The sequence below is a fragment of the Scaptodrosophila lebanonensis genome, unplaced genomic scaffold (assembly GCF_003285725.1).
Source record: "Scaptodrosophila lebanonensis strain 11010-0011.00,11010-0021.00 unplaced genomic scaffold, SlebRS2 tig00001410-arrow-pilon, whole genome shotgun sequence".
NCBI lineage: Eukaryota > Metazoa > Arthropoda > Insecta > Diptera > Drosophilidae > Scaptodrosophila > Scaptodrosophila lebanonensis.
In genome coordinates, this window is record NW_022060738.1 from 2,630,517 (window position 1) to 2,651,444 (window position 20,928).

The window sequence follows — 20,928 nt, forward strand, 5'->3', positions numbered from 1 at the left end:
ACATGGACAGCACTTCATGCAGGGTACTGTTGCTTCTTATTTTTGTGCTGCCTGCAATTACGGCAGTTGGCACCCAAGTCGTCAGCTATGATAACACTCGTATGCTGGAGCTGATTAAACAAACGGAAGCAGTCGAAGATCAGCTCTCTCTTGCCGCAGCGACTTGGGGCAAACTACGCTCCGACTATCCACGCGATGTTCCCAAAATCGAGAACTTTGCCACAACCTTGGCCCATGTGGTCTGCCAGAGCAGCAAGAATATCACAATGCAGCAGCTCTTGCAGGGCTACCTCCTGCGGGAAAACATACGCCTGCATCTGGCCACATTGAATACGACAGCGCTCTTCAAGGAAGCCCTGCAGGCCTCCGATCACGAGCAGGGCAAGTGGCAGACGCAGATCGCTAAGGAGTCCGAGAAGCTGCACTGCCTCTTCAAGCCCAAGCAGCTCCGTGAATTGGTCAACACGTTGGTGCGTCGCTTATACCAGCTGGAGCGTGGACGGCAATTCGCCGCCTATCTCTATCAGCTGTACATGCCCGGAAATCGGGACTCCTACGAACTGATGGTACATGCCGAGCTGCTTCTGTTCGAGCGTTACGAGAGCGCGGGCCTCAGGCCAGCCACGTATCGTGAGTATATGGCGCAGTTGTGGGAGGTTATAAAACGGGAAGCGTTCTACGCCAGCCTGCCCCAGAAGTTGAAGGATCGTCTCATCGATGTAGCAATTTCAACTCTGAACGATTGAGAAGCAACTCTGATCAGCTAAATAACTGGTAAAGAAGTAGACTAGGCTATCAATTATAGTATATTACTTTTGTGAACTTTATTTGGGTGTATCGTGTATGTGTGTTCTTCAATACAAGTATATGTATATATAGCTGTGATAATTAAACTTGTGTTATTCTCATTGGGCCTATCGATTCGCTGTGGCATTACATTTACATTAAAATATGTTACACATAATGTATATTTGTCTATATTTTTGGTAAAACCGGCACGGTTATCAATTCTATTTAATATTAAACTAAAAATACAAGATTGGACACATATTTTGAAATTTTCGATAACCTATAGATAAAAAATTCATTTGTTTTCAGAATTATGTTCTACGAGTAGATTTGGTTTAGTTGTGCATTGAGTTCATCTTAGGTTTTTGACTAATTATTTGAAAAGCTTAAGAACATACAATTCGAATCTTGTTATTGAGCCTGAAGAGTGGAACTTATAAGCAAACTAGAAATTGTGTGGGTAACCTTTAACTTAAAGAACAACAGAGATTCGGGTGACATTTTTGTTTTCATTTTAAATTCGGGCATGTTTCGAAATTCATTTTTCATTTTCTTAAGTACGTGAGAAGCTTCACTGGCTGCCTGAAATATGGCCTAAGTCGAGATTTTGGAACATTCCCCTTTCAAGTGTGACAAATTTCGAAAAAATTAAAGATTAGGTATTACAGAATTACGGAGATCAAGTGCTCAAGATATAGGCTGCGAATAAGTGACCACAGACCCTCTTAGAAGATGAAATATAAATCACAATAATAAATACAAGTGACTTCCTTAAGATATACAATTTTAGAAAAAGAAGAAATATCTATAGAACCGGTAATATGCCACATTTCAGAAACTATGTATATCGCTTATTGATGGGGTATTATAGCACTATAAGAAAGACAGTATTAAGTGAATATATTAAACGCAATTATAATGTTAGAACTGTATGCTGTATGTATGCGGATTGTAACGAAACGCATCCAAAAATTTAAGGCACCAGTGCTTTAAAAGGAGGTTGTCCACAAATTTAGGTGACATGGAAATGTTTCAGCCAGAATCCAGTTTTCTTTCTTAGGCTTTCTCATTTCATGATACTGCAAACATTGAAAATGAACTTCGCAACAATTCCGACTTAACTTAAGCTTATCACGGTGCTAACTAAATATCACGTTCCAACTAAATAATAGAGAGCGGGAGAGTAAAAAGTAGACTTTAACTAAACTAAAGACCTTCGTACCAGCTTAAAGAGCCAAGTTCTTGGCCAGTGCCAGAGTGGGAAACAGAAAGGCGCCCAGCATGCTGGCCAGCTGTGTGCCGGCGTTGCAGAGATTTGTCATGCAGTCCTCGCAGAATATCCGCTGCACATTCTTCTCGGTGCTGGTCACATTGCAGAGCTCGACGGGATCCGACTTATTGGTGTAGTAGCAGAAACGTTTGGTAATGCGTTTGCCATTGCCTAGAAAGGGATTGATTTATAGAGGGGGGACCATCTGGATATCCATGGACTACTTACTGTCCTCCACAATTTTGCGGCAAACGGCACGCTCGTGATCTGAGTTTATGGAACTGTTGCAGCTGCGCATTAGATTTATGTTACGCTCCTTGACCAAATCAGTGGGTATGTTGTCCTCCTTGAAGGTCTCATCGCAAAAGTCCTCAGCACCTATTGTATCGGAGCTACAGTGCCAGCACTGCAAATGCTTATGATCGTGGGCTGGAACAGGAAGAGGAAGAGGGAAGGCGAAAGTTATTGTTACTGTTACTGTTATTCGACAATATACCTTTAAGCGACAATCTTATATAAATCAGTTAATACCCAGTGGCGACACACATCGTTCCAGTTGTGTATCCATTCATGCGCAGCATGTCAGCCCGTCTGCCAGCCGTGCCCCGGCCCTGTCTCTCGCTGGAGGAGGGTGGCTTAAGGCAGCTCCCAGTTGTTGACATCATCGTCATGGCCATAAAGCTCAGACGAGCGCACAAAATAGCACAAACAACTGATTTAATGGGCCGCCCCCAATCCACCCCAATCGAGGTCCAGCAGCCCAAAACTGTGCGTCGACAGCAGTCTCTTTGGCGCCTCGACAGACATTTTTATGGACAGACACCGCAATTAGAGGACGGAACAAATTCGTTGTCCTACTTACTATATATGCGTTCTTATTTTTGTTGCTTGGCTCGAAAACTTCTGGCTGGGGATATGTTAATAAAGATTGGTGTTTGACAATTTCGCGAGCCATTAAAGTGAAATCGCTTGTCGGGTTGTTCGTATTGTTTGAAGGTCAGATTCATTAGAGGGCGAGGGAGGCACAAATCTGCTATAAAATACAACAACACCAAATATTGTATACAGAGAGGCTCTGACTCGATAAAGAATAACAAAAAATTTTAAAAAAGAACAACAAATCATTAAAATAGGACTATCCAACTATGTTTGTAATTTTACTCTTTTAAGTAACTCATAACAAAAAGTACACTTTTTGAAAAATACCCGTGAGAAGCAGGGGCAGGACGTTAGTGCTTAATAAAATGGGAATCAATCTTAATTTTTAAATGTGAAAACGTTTTCAGTTGCTTCTTTTAAATACAAAGGGTGTGAGGACTCAAATGTATAAAAACATTGGCCCTTAGATGTACTGATATTATAATTCTATGGCTTTCATTGTTTTCAAGACTGGTGGAAGGTATTATTGCTAATAGGTCTAAGAAAACGCTCTAGAGCTAAATATATTTAAAAATTAAAATAGCTACACTGATAAAAAAGCACGGAAATTTCAATATTTACACGTAGATTTAACTATTTTTACCATCGATTTTTCACCATCGTGTGTTTTAGTAAATATGAAGTGTGCACACTTAAATTTAAAAATGTAATATTAAAAAATTAAGTTGAAAGTGTGACGATATTAAATCACAATGTGGATTATAAAATATAAAATATTTGCTCAACTTTTTTGTCTACGTTACTGTTTTTTTTTAACTCTTTTCATGATAATGTATCATGATATTATATTTTTTTATCTATAGAACACCACCATTTTTAGCAGAAAGTAATTTTAAAGTTCTTTTGTTATTAGGAATTAATTAATTAATTTGATGTTTTTCATGCCTTTTAGTACAGATATAGTTTGGATCTATATTAATATTAAAAGTGAGAAGCAGCTGATTGAATAACACATACTTAACGACCATATCTGTATGTTAAGCGGTTACACTTTGTATTTATACCACACAACCGCTGAAAATCGACTTGAGAATTGCAGTCAATTGAAATTTAATATATTTCTAGTATATTTAAATAGACTATTAAAAACTTCAAAATAAAGTTCAAAAAATATTATAATTTACTATGGAATATAGTAAATGTAACTATTTGTTTTTTGAAGTGTGTGCATATTAATATTTAATATGGTTCAACATTAAATTGAATATGACACACTTTAATAACGAAGTTTTACACTTTGTTTTGAATATTATTCACATTACATTCACTAATTGAATATGTTTTTAGTCAAATTTACGATGTTTATATTTGATTTGAATATGAAACAGATGAACATTAAATTTAATATGAAAATATTCATCCGTACTATGCAACTTTTTTATCAGTGTATATAATAAAAGAAAGGGAAACAGATTTTGGTATAAAAAAGGGGATAAATAAAATAAAGAAACCATTTAAAACCCACATTGATATTAATATTAATTTAGGAGTTTCTATGATTCTTATCTAAGGAAATCTGTTTAATAATAAAATATTCCCCCTTTAATTTTCTCTTTTTAGTTCCCACTTAACGCTTACTTCCTTGCCAGGCTGATATTTATGATCTCTGCTTCCGTGGACGGAAACACAAAACTCGTGAACTGACTGCCATAACTTAATAGCTGATTGATCCAGAGAGCAATTGTTGGCCATTAGTCGAGCACCAAATTGTTTATTTAGCTTTGCCGCTAATTTGTTTTCAATTTGTTTGGCATAAACAATTCATAAAGCAACGAACCGCCAAACTTTGAACTCTGGCCGATTGCCATTTATTTGTTGGGGGCTTATAAACTAATTATTTGGAGGTGTGTACGTAGGAACCACCTGCTGATCAAGAGCGCCCCCTTCTTGGCCAAAACGAAGCCGCAAAGTTTTCGCGGCATTAGTTGGCGTGTTTCCGACCGATTTTTGAAGACAATGGCGTGATTATTTTCCCTGGCAGTGTGTGGCCTTCGGAATAGTTTTGCATGTCAGCTTTGGCAAATTCCTTGCAGGAAGTGCGAGAGCTGCTTTTAATATTTGCCATAAATCAACACAAGCATGCCAACGAGCTCACCTTGCCACGTGTAGCAGCTTGACTCGAGGTGGCAACTGTGTGGGGTGTGTGTCAAATATTCAACAAAATTTATTTACATTTCATTTTAAAATGGCCCACAGCTGACTGACTCTTATTTCATTATTATGTTGGGCCCCACTGACTGACGTATCGGGTTACGCTGACCAATTTCTGTTGCCAACTTCGACGTCAGGCGACGTCCTTCGCATGTCAGCGTCAGCGTCATCGTCAGCGTCAATGTTGGTACTTCCTAATGGGTTTGCAAGTTGTTCCACTTGGCTGTTTGTCCAGCACAGACTTCTAAATGTTCTACGCCCTCCCAGACACGTCCACGCCCCCTCTTTAGCCTCGTTCAGTTGCTTCGTAGTTGCTAAACTTTTGTTATTCTTTTTTTTTTTTCTGACGAGCAATTGCAGGTAATTCTTGGGGTGTTGGGGTCTCAAGAGGCCCATAGCAGTATTGCAACTCTGCGGTGTGTCGGGGGTGGGTGAGTAATTGATTGTTTTCACATCAAGGTCACTCTTGTTATCGTCTTGCTCCAAAGGTCACGCTTAGGCTCTTCGTCGAATGATTTAATGTGAAATTTCGTGTGGGAGGCAAATTTATGTACAGCTCGAACATTTAAAAGGCAATGTTGTTGCTTAAAAATAGTTTCTGAAATTACTAAAATGTATTCAACAAAAAGCAAACCGATTCGATCGACCTGTTAACTACAAGTATTGTGTTCAACTTAAGGCAGCAATAAAGAATCTAAGTTGCATAACTACTAGAATTTGTAAACTTCTTAGCAATAACCATCAGCTAAGTCAGAGATTTAATAAGCGTGAGTGCTTTGCTTTAAATAAAAGCTGAGCACATTTCTTAAATTAGAAATAACGTCCTAAATGCAAACAGCAAGAAGGCAAAAAAGTAATTAGTAATTAAGTGAAGAAGCTAAGGAAAGTCCAAAAATAGACTGTGCTATGCTTATGTGCAGCTTAATTTTCCCGAAATTGTGTTAATTACATTTTCATATTTTTGGGCCATAATTATAGTGAAGTCTATGGTTAGCAAGAAAGGAATGAAAGGAATAAGGATTACCTGATAAAATTAAAAAAAAATTGTAAAATATTTTAAAAATTTATTTACAAAAAATTAATTTAATTAAATACAAATTATTAAAATAAAACATATAAAGAGTGTGTCTATGCGTGGCTATGTGTTCCTGTAATTGCGCGGTGAAGAGTTGAGCCAAATCAGCAACAACAACAACAGGTACAGGCAGGACATGGGCAGAGAGAAAATACGTTTATGTTTATAACATTCTTTAGAACTAACTTATCTTGTTGATACTTAGATTACTTAGATTGATAGCGCAGGAAATATTGCTTTTAATTGAATTTGAAATGTCAATTAAACTGCTCTTGGATTTTAATTCCACGCAAAACCTGGTTAGGCATTCACGAATATATATATATATATATATATATATATATATATATATATATATATATATATATATATATATATATATATATATATATATATATATATATATATATATATACTTTTTACAAATACTTGTAGACCCGTTGTTTTGCTTAAAATTAAAAAAATGAAATACACAGGGGGACTCGACGGAAAAAATTTCTGTTTACCAATCCCTGTAAATAGATTTTCGTGTTTAATAGTTTACCAATAATGTCCCAGAATGTCTTAGAAATAGTGTCAAATATTTCAACGCTACCTTGCTTTCTTCATCATTTTTTTTTAAATTCTGTAACAACCTAATTCTATATGATTTTATTTAGGTTTTATTCAAAAGATCGGCTATTTTTTGCTTTATATTTTAATATTTTAAAGTCTTGCTTAGAATAATAAGAAAAAAAAACAACAATTTAAAAAAAAACCGATTTCAAACTATTAACAGGCACTAAAAAGTAAAAAATAATTGCGTATTCTTCTACAACTTAATATTCAATATATAATGTAGATACAATTATTGTTCTTTTTGGAGTCGGTGTCAGCCAAGGAAACACTACAATATATCAATCAATCAATCAATCTACCAGTAATAAGATGAGAATACTTTAAGAAATACTTTTTTTACAAATTGTTGTAGAAGAATACGCAATTATTTTTTACTTTTTAGTGCCTGTTAATAGTTTGAAATCGGTTTCTTTTTTTGTTTAAATTGTTGTTTATTTTTGGATTTTTAGTGAATGTGAAGTACACTAACTAATTTGTATGAATATGGGTAGACTTAATAAACGTGTTTCTCATATGAGACAGCGCCACTCTTGTTCTCAATATATTTTGTCGAAAACGTTCATCACAATGTCTGTCTGTCGTCTGCGAATATCTTCTGTTCTGATTTGTTGAGTTGCGGCTCTTGTTGCAGTTTGTTCTTCTGACTTTTGAGCTTTTAGAACGCTGGGGTCGTGTATTTTTGCTACACGCATTGTTAGATTTTTTCGACGGCATTATACTGAAATTGAAATTCTATTTCACATGATATCTCATTTAAATTTGACACTTATCTACCGGGTGCCTTCGCATGATATCTAAAACCCATGAATATTTTGTATGTTTTAAGAATTATATGGATTTCTCATGAATGCCATTGTCAGAATTGGACTAAATTGCAATGGGACCACATGGGAATCATCAGCTTTTAAATACAAAAGGAATCATTTAAATCGGTTTACACTGTCTAAAGTTCTGAGGTAACAATGAACAATACAGTCGAATTGAGAACGTCCTCGTTTGCAGAACCTAACCAAACTCTCATCAAAGTACCCTTAAAGTACATCCTTTCCAATAAAAAAAAGAATAATCGAAATCGGTTATCGTGATATAAAGTTATTCGTTCATTTGTCTTGCACATACTTAATACAAATTTAAGACTTATGCTGTTTTCTCATGGATGCCATTGTCAGAACTGGACTAAATTTATAAGGGACCATTCTGGAAGCACCAGCTATCAAATGGTATAAGAACCATTAAAAACAGTTCACCCAGTGGAGTGTACCGAGGTAACAAACATAAAAAAAAATATAAAAAAAAATGCAGACGAATCGATAACCTCCTCTTTTTTGAAATCGGTTAATTAGTTCTATCCGCTTTATTCAAACGAAATTTTGTCACGAATTTTCAATGAAGTATGTTTTTTTAAGACATTTTGGACAGTTTAAATTTTAAATACAAGTTTCCCATCTAATAGAACTGAACATTTTTCATTCTTTCGACACAACATCAATAACAGAAATGCCATCCAACATCGTAAGATGTTGCCACAGGATTAGGGCATTTCTACCCCCCCTTTCAACGCAGATACATACTTGTACTTTAAGTAAACATGCATATACATAACTGCTCATGCAACCCCAAGAAGCAATAACAACAACAAACACAAAAACAGCCAAAAACAAAAAAAAACACCATCCGTTTGCAAAAGTAACAAAGACCAAAGGATGTCAGTGCTATAATTTGATACGCCTCGATAGCAGGAAGGCAGGAGGACAGGAAGGAGGCCTCAATTAAGTGCGCAACATAATGCCATCCAGGATCCCGAATGTCGTGCGCAATCTCGCTCAGACTGAAGTTGGTGTTGCTGTTGCTGTTGTTGTTGTTTGTTAATGACACGCCTTGCCAGCGGGCATGCAAATTACGCAATTCATGCCAAAGCAGCCGAAGGACTCAAGAAAGCCTCCAAACTAACCACCAACAGCAAAGTTGCGGGCGAGCCAAAGTCTGCGACACAGTTTCCATGGCTACAACTTGAATTTTTGGGGGGAGTTGGAGGGGGAGGCGGCAGCAAATCTGGCAGTGCCATGCTGCGGCCGTTGCTCGACGCCAGTGCCAGTTCAAAGGACGGCAGGAGCAGCCGTGACGCTGCAGGAAACTGGAGCAGACGCCGTTCTGGCGCCAGTCAGACATGCGCAGTAGCAGCCGCGGAGTCTGGCTACTGAATCGCAAACAAATTGGGTAATTGGAGGACACTGCAGTTTGCAGTTTGGCCAATGAATGAACAATTGCTACAGGATTTGCCACCTCCACTCAATCAATCGGAGCATTGTGAGCAGCCGCAATTAAAGACAAAGTTCAGGAACTCAATTGCAGCTTATTAGCAGCGACAGTTCATCAAATGAAATATCTGGCAGTATTTAACAAGTCCATTGTTGATTGAATCATCGCAGACGATTTACTCACGTTTCGTTTAGCTTCGTGAGAAGAGAAATAAAAACAAACTGTGCGCAGCTTTTAAACAAATAAACTCATTTCATATTTATGTGCAGCTTACTACGCCAATCAGACAGGAACGTGCAGAACACGAAAAGCGAAAAACAAATTTGATGTACAGCCATATTTTTGAGCCAATTAAGCAAACAATCACCTGCAGAGCAAACTTTTCTCGAAAAATTGCAATAATAAAGATACGAGTATATATTCAATATTCTGTCCCATGCCTTTTCTTATTTAAAGAAACTTGCTTATAACGTTGACTAAAAATTCATTCAAATTCAATGCTAGCTTAGTTGTCTTTACTATATGTTCAACATTTCATTCGATTGATAAGCAAACATCTCTTAAAATATTTTTGAAACATTGGCACCGATTATTTACATCTTATTATTCATGTATTTATATTAAAAAGAAAAGAATACTCATTTTGTCATCTAACATCCTCTTTCTATATTTTTGTTTCTTTTCATATTTGTAATTTAAAGAGCTAACTTCTGGGAGGCATATATATTTCCGAAGCAATTTTATCTGCATGTGAATAAAACCACACACATAAACAATAGTTCGATTCGGTGAGCTACAGACATTGCAGTAACGTCCAAATTCGATTCGGCTGCCCAAATTTTATAAAAATATGCCAATCAACTGTCGAATGCAAATCAAATGGCTGATTCATACGATAGAGTAAACCTTATATTGAATGCTGGAGCCAAGGGCGTGCGCTTTTACCAAAGGGAGGCCAAAAAATTCAAATTTTGATTAAATAATGCACGATGCATTGAACAAATAATTGATGCATATGATCAATGAAAAACTTCAACAAATCCAACTCAGTTCCATTATAAGGCGAAACAGTGCGTCATAATAATAACATTTAAGGCCCACTGCCTACGCCCTTGGCTGGAGCAATGGACTAAACTGAACATTTTAAATTTCACTTACATCTTCCAATAAACTACGATTTACTTGCAATATTAAACTTATTATTCCTTAAAAAAATCAAAACATCCAAACTGATTACTGAATATGTTTTCAATAAGTGTCACATATATAGGGTGGTCTGCAACGATTTCCAATGCCGCTTTTATGAAAGTCACAAAGGTGACTTTCAACTTTAAGTTGTACACAGGATATATAAGGCACTTACACTTATGTTTACTTTTGTCAGTTCTGTCTTGATATTATGTTTTCACGCTCTCAACAAATTGGCAGTTATGGGCAGCATTTTTTCCACTTTTCTAAAGATTGCATAACACATTAATGAAGCTGTAAAATCTCTGATCAATGAAATATCTTTTATAATATTTCGATATCAGATATGCAGCTGGCTATACTTTAAACCGCATCTATAAGTATTGCAATGAATATACATTTATGAATAGACTTGGAAATATGTCATGAACTGAGCAATTTGTTTATAATAAATATGCAAACTATAATAAAACTAAGTCATTTCATGAAGCTAACTGCCAGACATAAATCTTGGACAGGTTTGCACGAATTTACAAAAAATGTTGAGAGCAATAAAATGAATATTTTTGGCCAAATATCGCGGAGAACACTTGTTTAATTATTTTGCTGAGCATGTAAGGTGGCTATAGTTTAAACAATTGGAGCATTTTTCATAATCACCGCAGGAAAATCATAAAAAAAGAAAGAAAAGAACACAAAAGAAACGAAAAAAGTAAGTAAACTAAACAAAGCTGAAACGTTTCATACCGTTTCATAAGTAGAGGCGGGAGAGATCGGGCAGGAAGGGAGCTGGTCACGCTTTGAAAGTGTTGCTCCTGTTGTTGTTGCTGTTGTTGTTGCTTTTAGACACCCACCTGACGGACTGAGCGGACTGAGCGGACAGACCGCACTGCCCGCACCTGACCTTGCCGGGGCAGATGTAATTACACAAAAATCAAATGAAAAGAGCTTGGCGAAATTAAACAAAATATTTAGCTTTAGTGGGCTTGTTTATTGTGCATAAAGGCGGCGCAGATCGACACGCCCAGGGGCCTGTAGTTGGTAGTGAGGGAGGGGGAGGGGGAGGGAGAAACAATTTGCATACGCACCTCTGATATTGTAAGCAGCGGCCAGCAGGCAGACACCGGCAATTATGAATTTCATTTGCGCTGACATAATTACTATATTTTATTCTTATGTTTCGTATATTTTTGCTGTTTTCTGAGTGCACTTGGGCTGGGAATGCTATCAAGTTGCAGTTGAAATAAAATCCTTGCACGATTCGCCACAGACGAGACGCACACGCACGACACAATGGCGCCGGTTTCCGGTTAGCAGTGCAGCGATTCTTAGTGTTTGTTGTTCGCAGTGTTCTGTGTTGTTGTTGTCTTTATGTTCACTTTTATCCTTTGTCCTTAACGGCGGCTCTGGGTCGAACTTATCGAATAAAGCGCGCGATGCAAACGCATGCTCGGCCAAGAAACGACTGTGCCGAGTGCCGCAGGCTTCGCAGCGAATGAGCTGCGCAGTCAGCGCATCGAATAGGTCGGCATCGGCGTCGGCGTCGGCGCTGGCATCATCGATGATGACGTCGTTTTGCGTGGACTGCGCAGCGCCTGGGGATGCCGCCGCCACAGCCACAGCCACAACAACGGAACAGCCGCTGTACAGACAGACAATCATCCCTTCTGGCCCCTCCTTTATTGGCCTTCAATACGCAATTATTTAAGTTGTTCGAAGGCTTTTGGCAGATGGCATCTGTGGGTTCAAAGAATAGCTTTAAGTAACACTTAAAATTACAATTTAGAGTTCCTGAATTGAGTAATAATTACTAATTGTGCTATATGGAGCATGACGTATTGGCATTCCTTTTATTTTCAAAAGAACATGTACAAACTATCAGTTAAGGCACAGTGCACATAACGTTTTCTCGACACATGGTCACTCTGAATGTGGTTTGGAGCTTTGCTAAAGCAGCAATGTGCTGTTGCTAAGCTTTTAAAAGAGCTTTAATACCAATGCTCACACCTTTTCAAAACAATATTCCCATGTAACGACCGACTAGCAAATTTTGATAATTAAATAAGTTAGCAAATCAAATAAGTATAATACAGAGTATTTCAATGTCGGGAAACTCGACTTTAGCTTCTCCACATGTTATACTCTGCACATTTCACGTAGGTAACAGGCAGAAGGAGGCGTGGCAGACCCCGCAAAGTATATAAGTATATTCTTGATCAGTAATGACAAGACGATTCGATCTAGCTCTGTCTGTCCGTCTGTCCTTCCGTATGATCACCTCGATCTCAGAGACTATAAGTGCTAAAGACTCCAATTTTTGAACAAAGATCCCTTATGTGTGTACGCTATACAAGTTTGTTTTATATATTTGGTTGACTGCAAACATGCTCACACAGACACGAATAGACACACATAGCCATGCATACACTCACATAGACACAGTGCGAATACCAAGGGAGGTAAAATCCATCAACAATTTTTTTTAAATTTTCTTTTTTCTTCTTTTTATACCCTGTACCCGTAGGGTAAAAAGGGTATATTAGGTTTGTGCAAAGTATGTAACATACAGAAGGAAGCATCTCCGACCCCATAAAGTATATATATTCTGAATCAGCATGACGAGAGAAATCGATCTAGACATGTCCGTCCGTCCGTCCGTCTGTCCGTCTGTCCGTCTGTCCGTCTGGATGAACGCGAGGATCTCAGAAACTATAAAAGCTAGAATAACCAAAGTTGGCATCCAGATTCTCCTAGGTCCGAGAAAGGACGAGTTTATTTTATTTTTTTGAATTTTCCCCCCCTTCCCCCGCTACAGAATTTCGTCAATAGCGTCCACATTTCAAATGCTACCTAAACCAAACTTTGCACACATAATTTCTATATAATTGTCTACTGTTGTTCAAAATTTTATTCTATTCGGTCAATTCTAAGAAAAGTTATTAGCGAAACAAATTCTCGCCAGTACAACCCCCCCAAACTGCAGCAACAAGTTCGCTCTTCTTCTTCCTCTTTTTTCTGCTTTGGGCGCATATAACTCAGTGGCGGAAGTTTACCTGGGTACAGGGTATTACACTGTCGGGCTTGCTCGACTGTAGCGTTCTCTCTTGTTTTTTTTTTAATTTCTCTAATTATTTTACACATATGTACAGAGTATTTTTAAAAGTCGGGGCACCTGACTTTAGCTTATCCACTTGTTCAAATATAGGGACTTATCATTTCAACTTCTGAGTCAACAAGTAGGTAATGCAAAAGATGATGCAACGCTTTTTTCCTCTAACAGTCCTACTCTTGAAATTTGACTTTCTTTTTCTACCTGCTTTCACCTGATATGAGCCTTAAATGGAAAACTAGTGGTATTTTCCTTATCGCTTCACTGTAAACCAATGTGTTGCATCTCCACTACGGAGCTTCCCCTTTCCCTCTTACAGTTTCCTGAATAATGGTGACAAGACTTCAGTCGCTATTTGTCACTGGATCTCCACTAATAACACAGCTCACTACCTTTTGCTGAAAGGGAAAAGAGCTGTAGTCGCAATGCTCTCATCCCGTCCAATAGACCAACCATGGTCACAGCTTCGCAACACCAAACTGGAAAGTTGCTCGAAAAGGAAAGAGCAGGCTTCGGCCGCTTCTTAATAGGTTTGTCCTTGAAAAGGGTTGGTGCTCCATGGTCAGCGCTGAAACTAAGTTTTTGTATTCATTGTAATACCCCTCTTCGCGATTCGACCATCCTTGAATTTGCCAAACTTTTGATCTCAATCGATTGAATTAATGTTTAATGTATATAAAGATTTGTTTCTTTTTGTTGAGTGAAAAATAGTTACTGAGTGGGCGCTATTGAATATATAAATTTAAATATACTACTATATAATCGGGGAATGTAAGAAGTGCGATGTGCTCTAAGTTGTGGACCTCACCTGACTGAAAAAAACCTTACTATTTTCGCTTGGGAAATACTATCGCAACTTTTCTAATTACAGATACTGAAAGCAACAAAATTATTTATCGGCCCTTTGCTCCTTAATGGACTAATAGAAATAACTATAAGTATATAATCGATTTCAATTCTACTGTGTAGTGCTCTGTAGCAGACGCTGTGTAGCCTTTTCACCTTGATTGGTGAAGGAGATTATTATTAACATTTGAGTGCCACAGCTTTCTCACCTCTTGAATTTCAATCTGCTCTTTCTAAATCACGCACTTTATATAGTTGAGTTGTGTAGGAGGATGCTTCAAGAGTCGAGCTTATGTTATGTGTGTTCCTGTGACTAAACCTGATCTATCTAAGAATAGCCTACGAAACAAAGTGGCACAGCCTTTGCTCTCTATTCAAATATAGTAGCCAATTGGCTGCTGTAGTTAACTGTCGCTTAACTGCCGTGATTCAAATGGCAGACGGCTTACGACTATGATTCATGCTAAATATTATTTCGATGCGTTTAACCAAATTTGGAGAGTTCCAAAAGCGTTGTGGACAAAGTGCAAGCTGCGAGCTGACAGTGCAACAAATATATGATTTCGTATGCAAATCTTGACATTAATCTGCAATATAAGATGACAAACAGGCAGCCATAAAGCGGGCCAAACGAAGCCGGCCATAGTCAGAGCCCGAGTCAGAGCCACTTATGACAAAGCGTGAAAAATGTGCGTCGTCGTGGTTGTCGTTGTCGCACGCATGGACGACTCACGCCTCCCTGCCGGCCTGCCATGTTGCCGGACTTGATTGGCGGGCCAGCCAGTTAGCGAGTGCGAGCAGCTGCCAATAAGAAAAAAAACGAGTAAAAAATAAAAAACAAAATGACAAACTAAACAAACAAAACGCGCGTTTCGGATTAGGAGGTTAAGCCTAGGCAGCCGCAGCCGCAGCCGCAGCAGCAATAAAAACTAAAATCAACAAATAAACTTGGACATTTGCCACTAGACCAAGTTTAGTCATAACGCCAGGTCGGGTCGGGCCTAGCCTAGCCTAGCCTAGGCTAGCCAGGCCGGCCTTTGCGCAATTAAAATGCTGTGCATGCGCGCAGACCTCAACCAGCAGCCAACGCAGCGAACGCAGCGCTGAGCGAGCGCCTCGGGGCGTATGCGTAACATAAGCGCGTTGGACAATATTTTTTGCGACTTTTAATATTTTTCCATGCACTTTGATAAATTGCCAGTTTTATTGCAAAAACTGTTCGACATTTTTGCTGTTAACTAAACGAACAAAAAGGAAAAAAATACTATTAAAATACATATCTGAAAAGCAAATAAAAGTGGCGCGACAAGTTTCAGTTTTAAATTGCCGCCACCCATTTTTATTTTATACATCACTTTATTTATATCTGTAATTATTTTTATGAGTTTTTAAATTTTTTCAAAATTTAATTAGAGCTTCATAAAAACGCGCTTGCAGTTAATCAGCGCCAGTTCCTCAACAATTCACTAATCACTGCAGGCATTGAACAGATATTTGCGTGGTCGGCAAAATGTTCGAAAATTAAATGAATAAAGAGTTTCGCTGAACTCATTTCCGTTCTCTGTGAACTCGGCCGTTGAGCAAACGAGCAATTAAATTTTTATTTTATCCACACAATACAAGCGAGGTTGTCTTAATAAGTTTTTGGTTCCGACAGCTGCTGGCAGATATGCGTGCGTCCCTTTTTGAATTGGTTTGTAGACGATTGTCGATTTATAATTCAAATCGAACAGTGCTTACAAAATAACGTGCTAACATATAATCGAAAAAATACCTTGCTAGAATAGAGAAGCATGTCTGGAAAAGTAAATCCGCAACATTCGCTTTTCAATTTACAAGTATATCAGATGAAAGCATTAGTCGCATGCACACTTTCCACAAATAAAAACCGGTAATAGACTATGTGCTACAGAAAAAGGTAACTTATATTGTTGTGGCAAACAACTTCTCTTTAATATATCAGACTGCGTGGCTCATCTAATAGGAGTCTGATAGATGGGCTATTAATCTGCCAACGGACTGAGGACCGCTTTAGCAGACTTAACAGTTCCCCGCCAGCGAACTGCGACGAACTTGCTGAAAAGCCAAAGCAGCTGTCGACATCCGCCAGCAATTGCTGCAACTCAATGACAGCTGAGGTCGGAAAAATGCGGCAAGCAGCAGAATATAGGTCCGCATTTACCGCCAATGTTTCTCTTGGGCTCGTGGCCTTGCTTAAACACGCTCATTGTGGCATGTAGGTCCGCTACTGTGTCAGGGGCCCTTACATGGCAAAATCAGCGTGTTCAACCAAGGGCCATGACTCACAACCTTGGGACAATTACACAGATGGGGCAGGCATTTATATAATTGAAAACTAAACAGCATCAAATTTGTATTGTAAATACATCAATAGAAATAAAATTGTGTGCAAATTTTGAAAACTAAAACAACTTACAATGCCTTGTTGAATGTTTTATAGAACCAGTACCCACTAAGTATATGCTAATAATTTAAATACGTTTTCCTGTAGTCAGATTACATTGTGAATTCAAAGATTTTCTCCCAAAATATCTAAATAAATCGAAAGAGCTATAATAATAGTAATATAGTAATCAACTTGCACAATACTCTTCCAATGTTAAGAGGTATAGGGATAGATGTATGTGGATACTCTTCAAGAGAGGAGAATACACAAACTTTCTTTTAGGAAGGAATTGTCTTAATTTTTGTATGAAATAACATCAATGCCACACACGGAATATGGAATTTTTCAAATTAGTGTGTAGCTTGTGACATCAGATTGATCTTGTTTATTGCAATATTTGCTTAAATTTAAAAACAACATTTATTTATTATTCAATATGTAAGGGAAAATTTGTCAGACTAGACATTTGAATATGGACATTGTTTCCTTAATTATTTTATTTATTGAAAATATACTGGTAATGGAGCTAATTTTTGTATTTCTAAACAATTTGAAATATAAACCATTCGTACAGTCTTCATTAATAGAAATACTTCTTTAAATACTTGCCATTTAAATCGTTAAAATATTTATGTTAGAAATCTAAGAGTCGTGAGATCTCTTTACTTAGCCAACTACTTACATCTTTTACTGATTTCAGCGTAATTAAAAATGTTAAAGACTGCTATTAAAGTACCAAATTTTTGTAAATGCTAAGAAATTTGTTGCACCATCAGATTCCAAAATCCATCTCTTCATTGGTTAAATATGGATATACTTATCGTACAGCCCTCGCTACTTGTTCTGTGCAATGTCAAGCGCAATGATGTGAGACAATTAATTTTGATTTGCCTCTGGAAATACAAAATTATTGTTGTAACTGCGTGTGGCACAAAAATCATGTGGCAGCAAGTTGGAAAAGAAGCTAAAGAAGTGGGAAAAAGTGGGGGTGCGACTAATTGTTGTGGGTGCAGAAACTTCTTATATATTTGACATTAACAAGCCAATTAAAATAAAAAGTAAGGTGGGTGTAGCTTATTCTTAAGTAAAAATTTAATAAATATTATAAAAATAATATTTGGTAATAATAAGAATCGTAAATAGAGAATTTTATTCTTATTAGGGACTTCGTCTCTAAGTTTACTCATTGGCCAAGCTTGTAAAAGTGAGTTTTCAGGTCAATTAAGGCCATAAAAAAAATAAAAAAATAACTTAAAAAAATATATATATAAAAGCCCATTAGCAGTACTTTTGTAAGTCTAAAAAGAGTTATCCTGTCTCCCACATGGCTTGTCTTTTCTGGTTGTGAATTACAAGGACTCGACCGAAAAAAGCTGACCTCCTTTCGTTATGCTACACATTCTGAATGCACTTCAAAGGGAAAGTTAGCGATGACGTTTCTCGGCCCGGTGCAGTGGCGTGTGTTGACGTCTACTGCCGACGGTCATGGTCGAAATTCTCAGTTGGTGGGTTTGGTCCCCCCTGAAGTTTCGGTGTTGGTGTGGAAGGATTTGGTGTGGGGATGCATGATTCGGTGGACAACAACAACAGCAGACATCATCATCATCTTCGCATCTTGGCATCATCTTGGCTTGGCGGATGGACAACATCTCATCTCATCCATATAACGCAAAAATTCTCTCTGCCTGAAAATCTAAACTAAACAGATCGGAAACAAATGACGATGGACTCTCTTGGCTTAACAAAATTGAATGCAGTCGAAAATACGCTTAATAGAACAAATAAATGTAACATAGAATGTAAGTCTAAAATTGTGATTGTAATATATGTGTGAGTGCTGCCTTGTGAATGTAACCTAAATGTCAAATAACTAAATGTTAAATGTAGCTCAGCTCTCTGCCCCTGAATGGCAAGAAATGTGATGAAGTTCAAAAAGGAATGGTGTGATATTAAAATGTAGAGAAATGTTTTTTGTTCTATTTTTAAAATCCAATTTTCATAATTATTATAATATTGATAATTTAATATTATTAATATTAATTCAAGTCCAAATTGTAAATCCAAATTTTTATAATTAATAGAAGAAAACCAACATCTAGAGGAGCTGCTCTGTAAACTAGTCGTTGTAATCGTTACAGCTTAAAAATTCTGTAAGAGTAGTCAATTATTTAAAAAATTTCAAACTGTCGTGTTTTGGCCAACTCCGCAGCAGAAAATTAAAACTAGACAAATAAAAACGAATTGGACAGATGTGAAGCATCACTCGTTCTTTAACAATTTAAAATGACTAGCCACTCTAGTCTCCAGTTAGGAATTATCTGCTTTTCAATCGATAGTTCTAGAATTGGTTTCTTCTTTTCTATCGTCCCAGCTTGTCCATATCTTTCGATTATAGAAATAAAACAATAAATAGCTGAGTTATTTGTACCATCTATTACATTTATTTGTAATTAACCTCACGAAATTAGATCGTTTTCTTCAATTACAATAAATTGGTGTACATGTGTTTAGTATTACGTTTTATTGATTTCGTAGTTAAGTTTTTAATTTTCGATTGCTCTGGCTGAATGAGGTTTGTTTTTCTTTTTACATACAAAATTACAAATAGAAACCGTTTACATTTTATAGCTACTAACATTTACATTTGTGATTCGTGTATATAGAAGGAGATAAGTATATGTAGTATGTATTTATGAACGTTTATTTGTGAGTGAGCAGCAGGACTCGGAGGTAAAGGTACTTCTGGAAAACAAAAACTGAACTGAACTATTTTGTGTGGGCTTGTCTAACAACAACTCTTTCATACTTCCAGCAGCAGCATTTCGCCTTTTGCCTGAGAAACCAGTAAAAAGGGAAAGTGTTTATGCAAAGCAAGTCTATGGTAATCATTTGCATTTCAATTCGCTTTTCACATTTTAAAAGCAGAGACTAGAAAAGCGACCGTATGACCGTACATTCGGTTATCGTAACGAACGTCATACTATATATATATATATAAAAGAGTATTAGGGACTATTCCCATTTCCGCGATGGATCAATGTTGGGAAACAAATTTGGAAAATATATTTAACTTCGAGAAGTTATTCAGTTGTTTCTGTTTACACTTTTGTTTCTCTAGCTACTATTTAGAGGAAAACAAGTTTAGCGCTGATGTTTGTACATATGTCTAATATCAATTTCTAATAGTTTTAAGTACGCTTTAGGACATCTGTCTGAAGAGCAACAGTTAAAAGCTAACTGAATTCTAAGAAGGCTCCTGGGTAAATAGTTAGGAGAAATGAGAGAGAAAAAACAATTTGTTTAATCATCGAAGTGGCTAGTTACATATTATTTCTCTTTATTCTAAAACTCTCTTTCCAAGGCACTGAGGTACATCTGAAAGAAGAAGCACCCGACTTACGAAATTGACAAAAGGGCACATATTATAACAAAAACATGGATTTCATATGGCTCTTCACAAATTGCTTCTCTTTATTTTAAATCTCTCTCTAAACTGAATGAAACGACCTTTTCGTGTTAGACTGCTAGGAAAAGGTAGCATCATATTTATGGCAAATAGTCGTGTGGTTTGCGGAATTCTCTTAATTTCTTATTTCGCCTTAGCTTGAATCTCTCTTCAAAGCCAGCTTGATAGAAGTACAGCTTAGATAAGCAACAGTCAAGTTTGAAGTCCAGTTTTTAGTTCTCGAAAACAGGATTTCAGCATCATTCCAGGGGCGACCACATTCCCGCAAGTCCTACTGCTGTCTGTGTTCGTGCGCTTCTGTGCGTTTATTTGTATCAAAAAGTTGTGCAGCTGCACTTTAAGGCATTGTGACTAAATATGATATTTGTGGGTGCCACTGCTTACAATTTAAAAAATAATACAATAAGTTAAAGTTTCGCGACTTAACTAGGCGGGAAATGAAGCATATTTTGTGATACGATTATGTGTGAAAAATTCATCGAAAAGACAAGACTAAACGCATAAGTTGTAAATTCAGTTTTCCATCTATATACGAGTAATTAAGTTTAGCCCCCAACGCACTGAAAATAGCGTGCAGCTCATTTGCATAACGGCGCGAGCATCGCAGTTAGCGGCAGCAGCAGCAGGAGCAGGGCGGAGAGGGGCGCATAGCTGGAGGCACCATTACAGCCATCGCTGGTGCACGTGCGACAGAAGACGGTCTTGATGTAGGACGAGGTCGTGTCCATCGCGCACTTGTCGGCCGGATCGTCCATATCCTCGTAGAAGCAGGAGCGGGAAATCACACGCTTGCCATAGACTGCAATGGAAC

The 20,928-nt window shown here is 37.5% G+C and overlaps 3 protein-coding genes across 4 annotated transcripts in view; 1 reads left to right on the top strand and 2 right to left on the bottom strand.

The window, feature by feature from the left end:
* On the top strand, positions 1-4,782 carry LOC115630802. Its single transcript, XM_030527463.1, has 2 exons — positions 1-774; positions 4,559-4,782. The coding sequence occupies exon 1, from the start codon at positions 3-5 to the stop codon at positions 744-746; it is 744 nt and encodes a 247-aa protein (XP_030383323.1). The 5' UTR covers positions 1-2; the 3' UTR covers positions 747-774; positions 4,559-4,782.
* Positions 1,137-20,928, bottom strand: part of LOC115630803 — a 23,302-nt gene continuing 3,510 nt past the window's right edge. Inside the window, exons 1-3 of one of the 2 annotated variants that reach the window (XM_030527464.1) lie at positions 11,378-11,732; positions 2,288-2,488; positions 1,137-2,230 (exon numbers count right to left, since the gene is read on the bottom strand). In XM_030527464.1, coding sequence (XP_030383324.1) covers positions 2,016-2,230; positions 2,288-2,488; positions 11,378-11,444 — 483 coding nt within the window. In that variant the 5' untranslated portion in view covers positions 11,445-11,732 and the 3' untranslated portion in view covers positions 1,137-2,015. Of the gene's footprint in view, positions 2,231-2,287; positions 2,489-11,377; positions 11,733-20,928 lie in introns of those variants that run through there. The other variant, XM_030527465.1, reaches the window with a different exon arrangement.
* The window catches only part of LOC115630804, a 27,299-nt gene continuing 26,462 nt past the window's right edge, over positions 20,092-20,928 (bottom strand). The window contains exon 3 of the mRNA XM_030527467.1: positions 20,092-20,916. Coding sequence (XP_030383327.1) covers positions 20,696-20,916 — 221 coding nt within the window. The 3' untranslated portion in view covers positions 20,092-20,695. The remainder of the gene's footprint in view (positions 20,917-20,928) is intronic.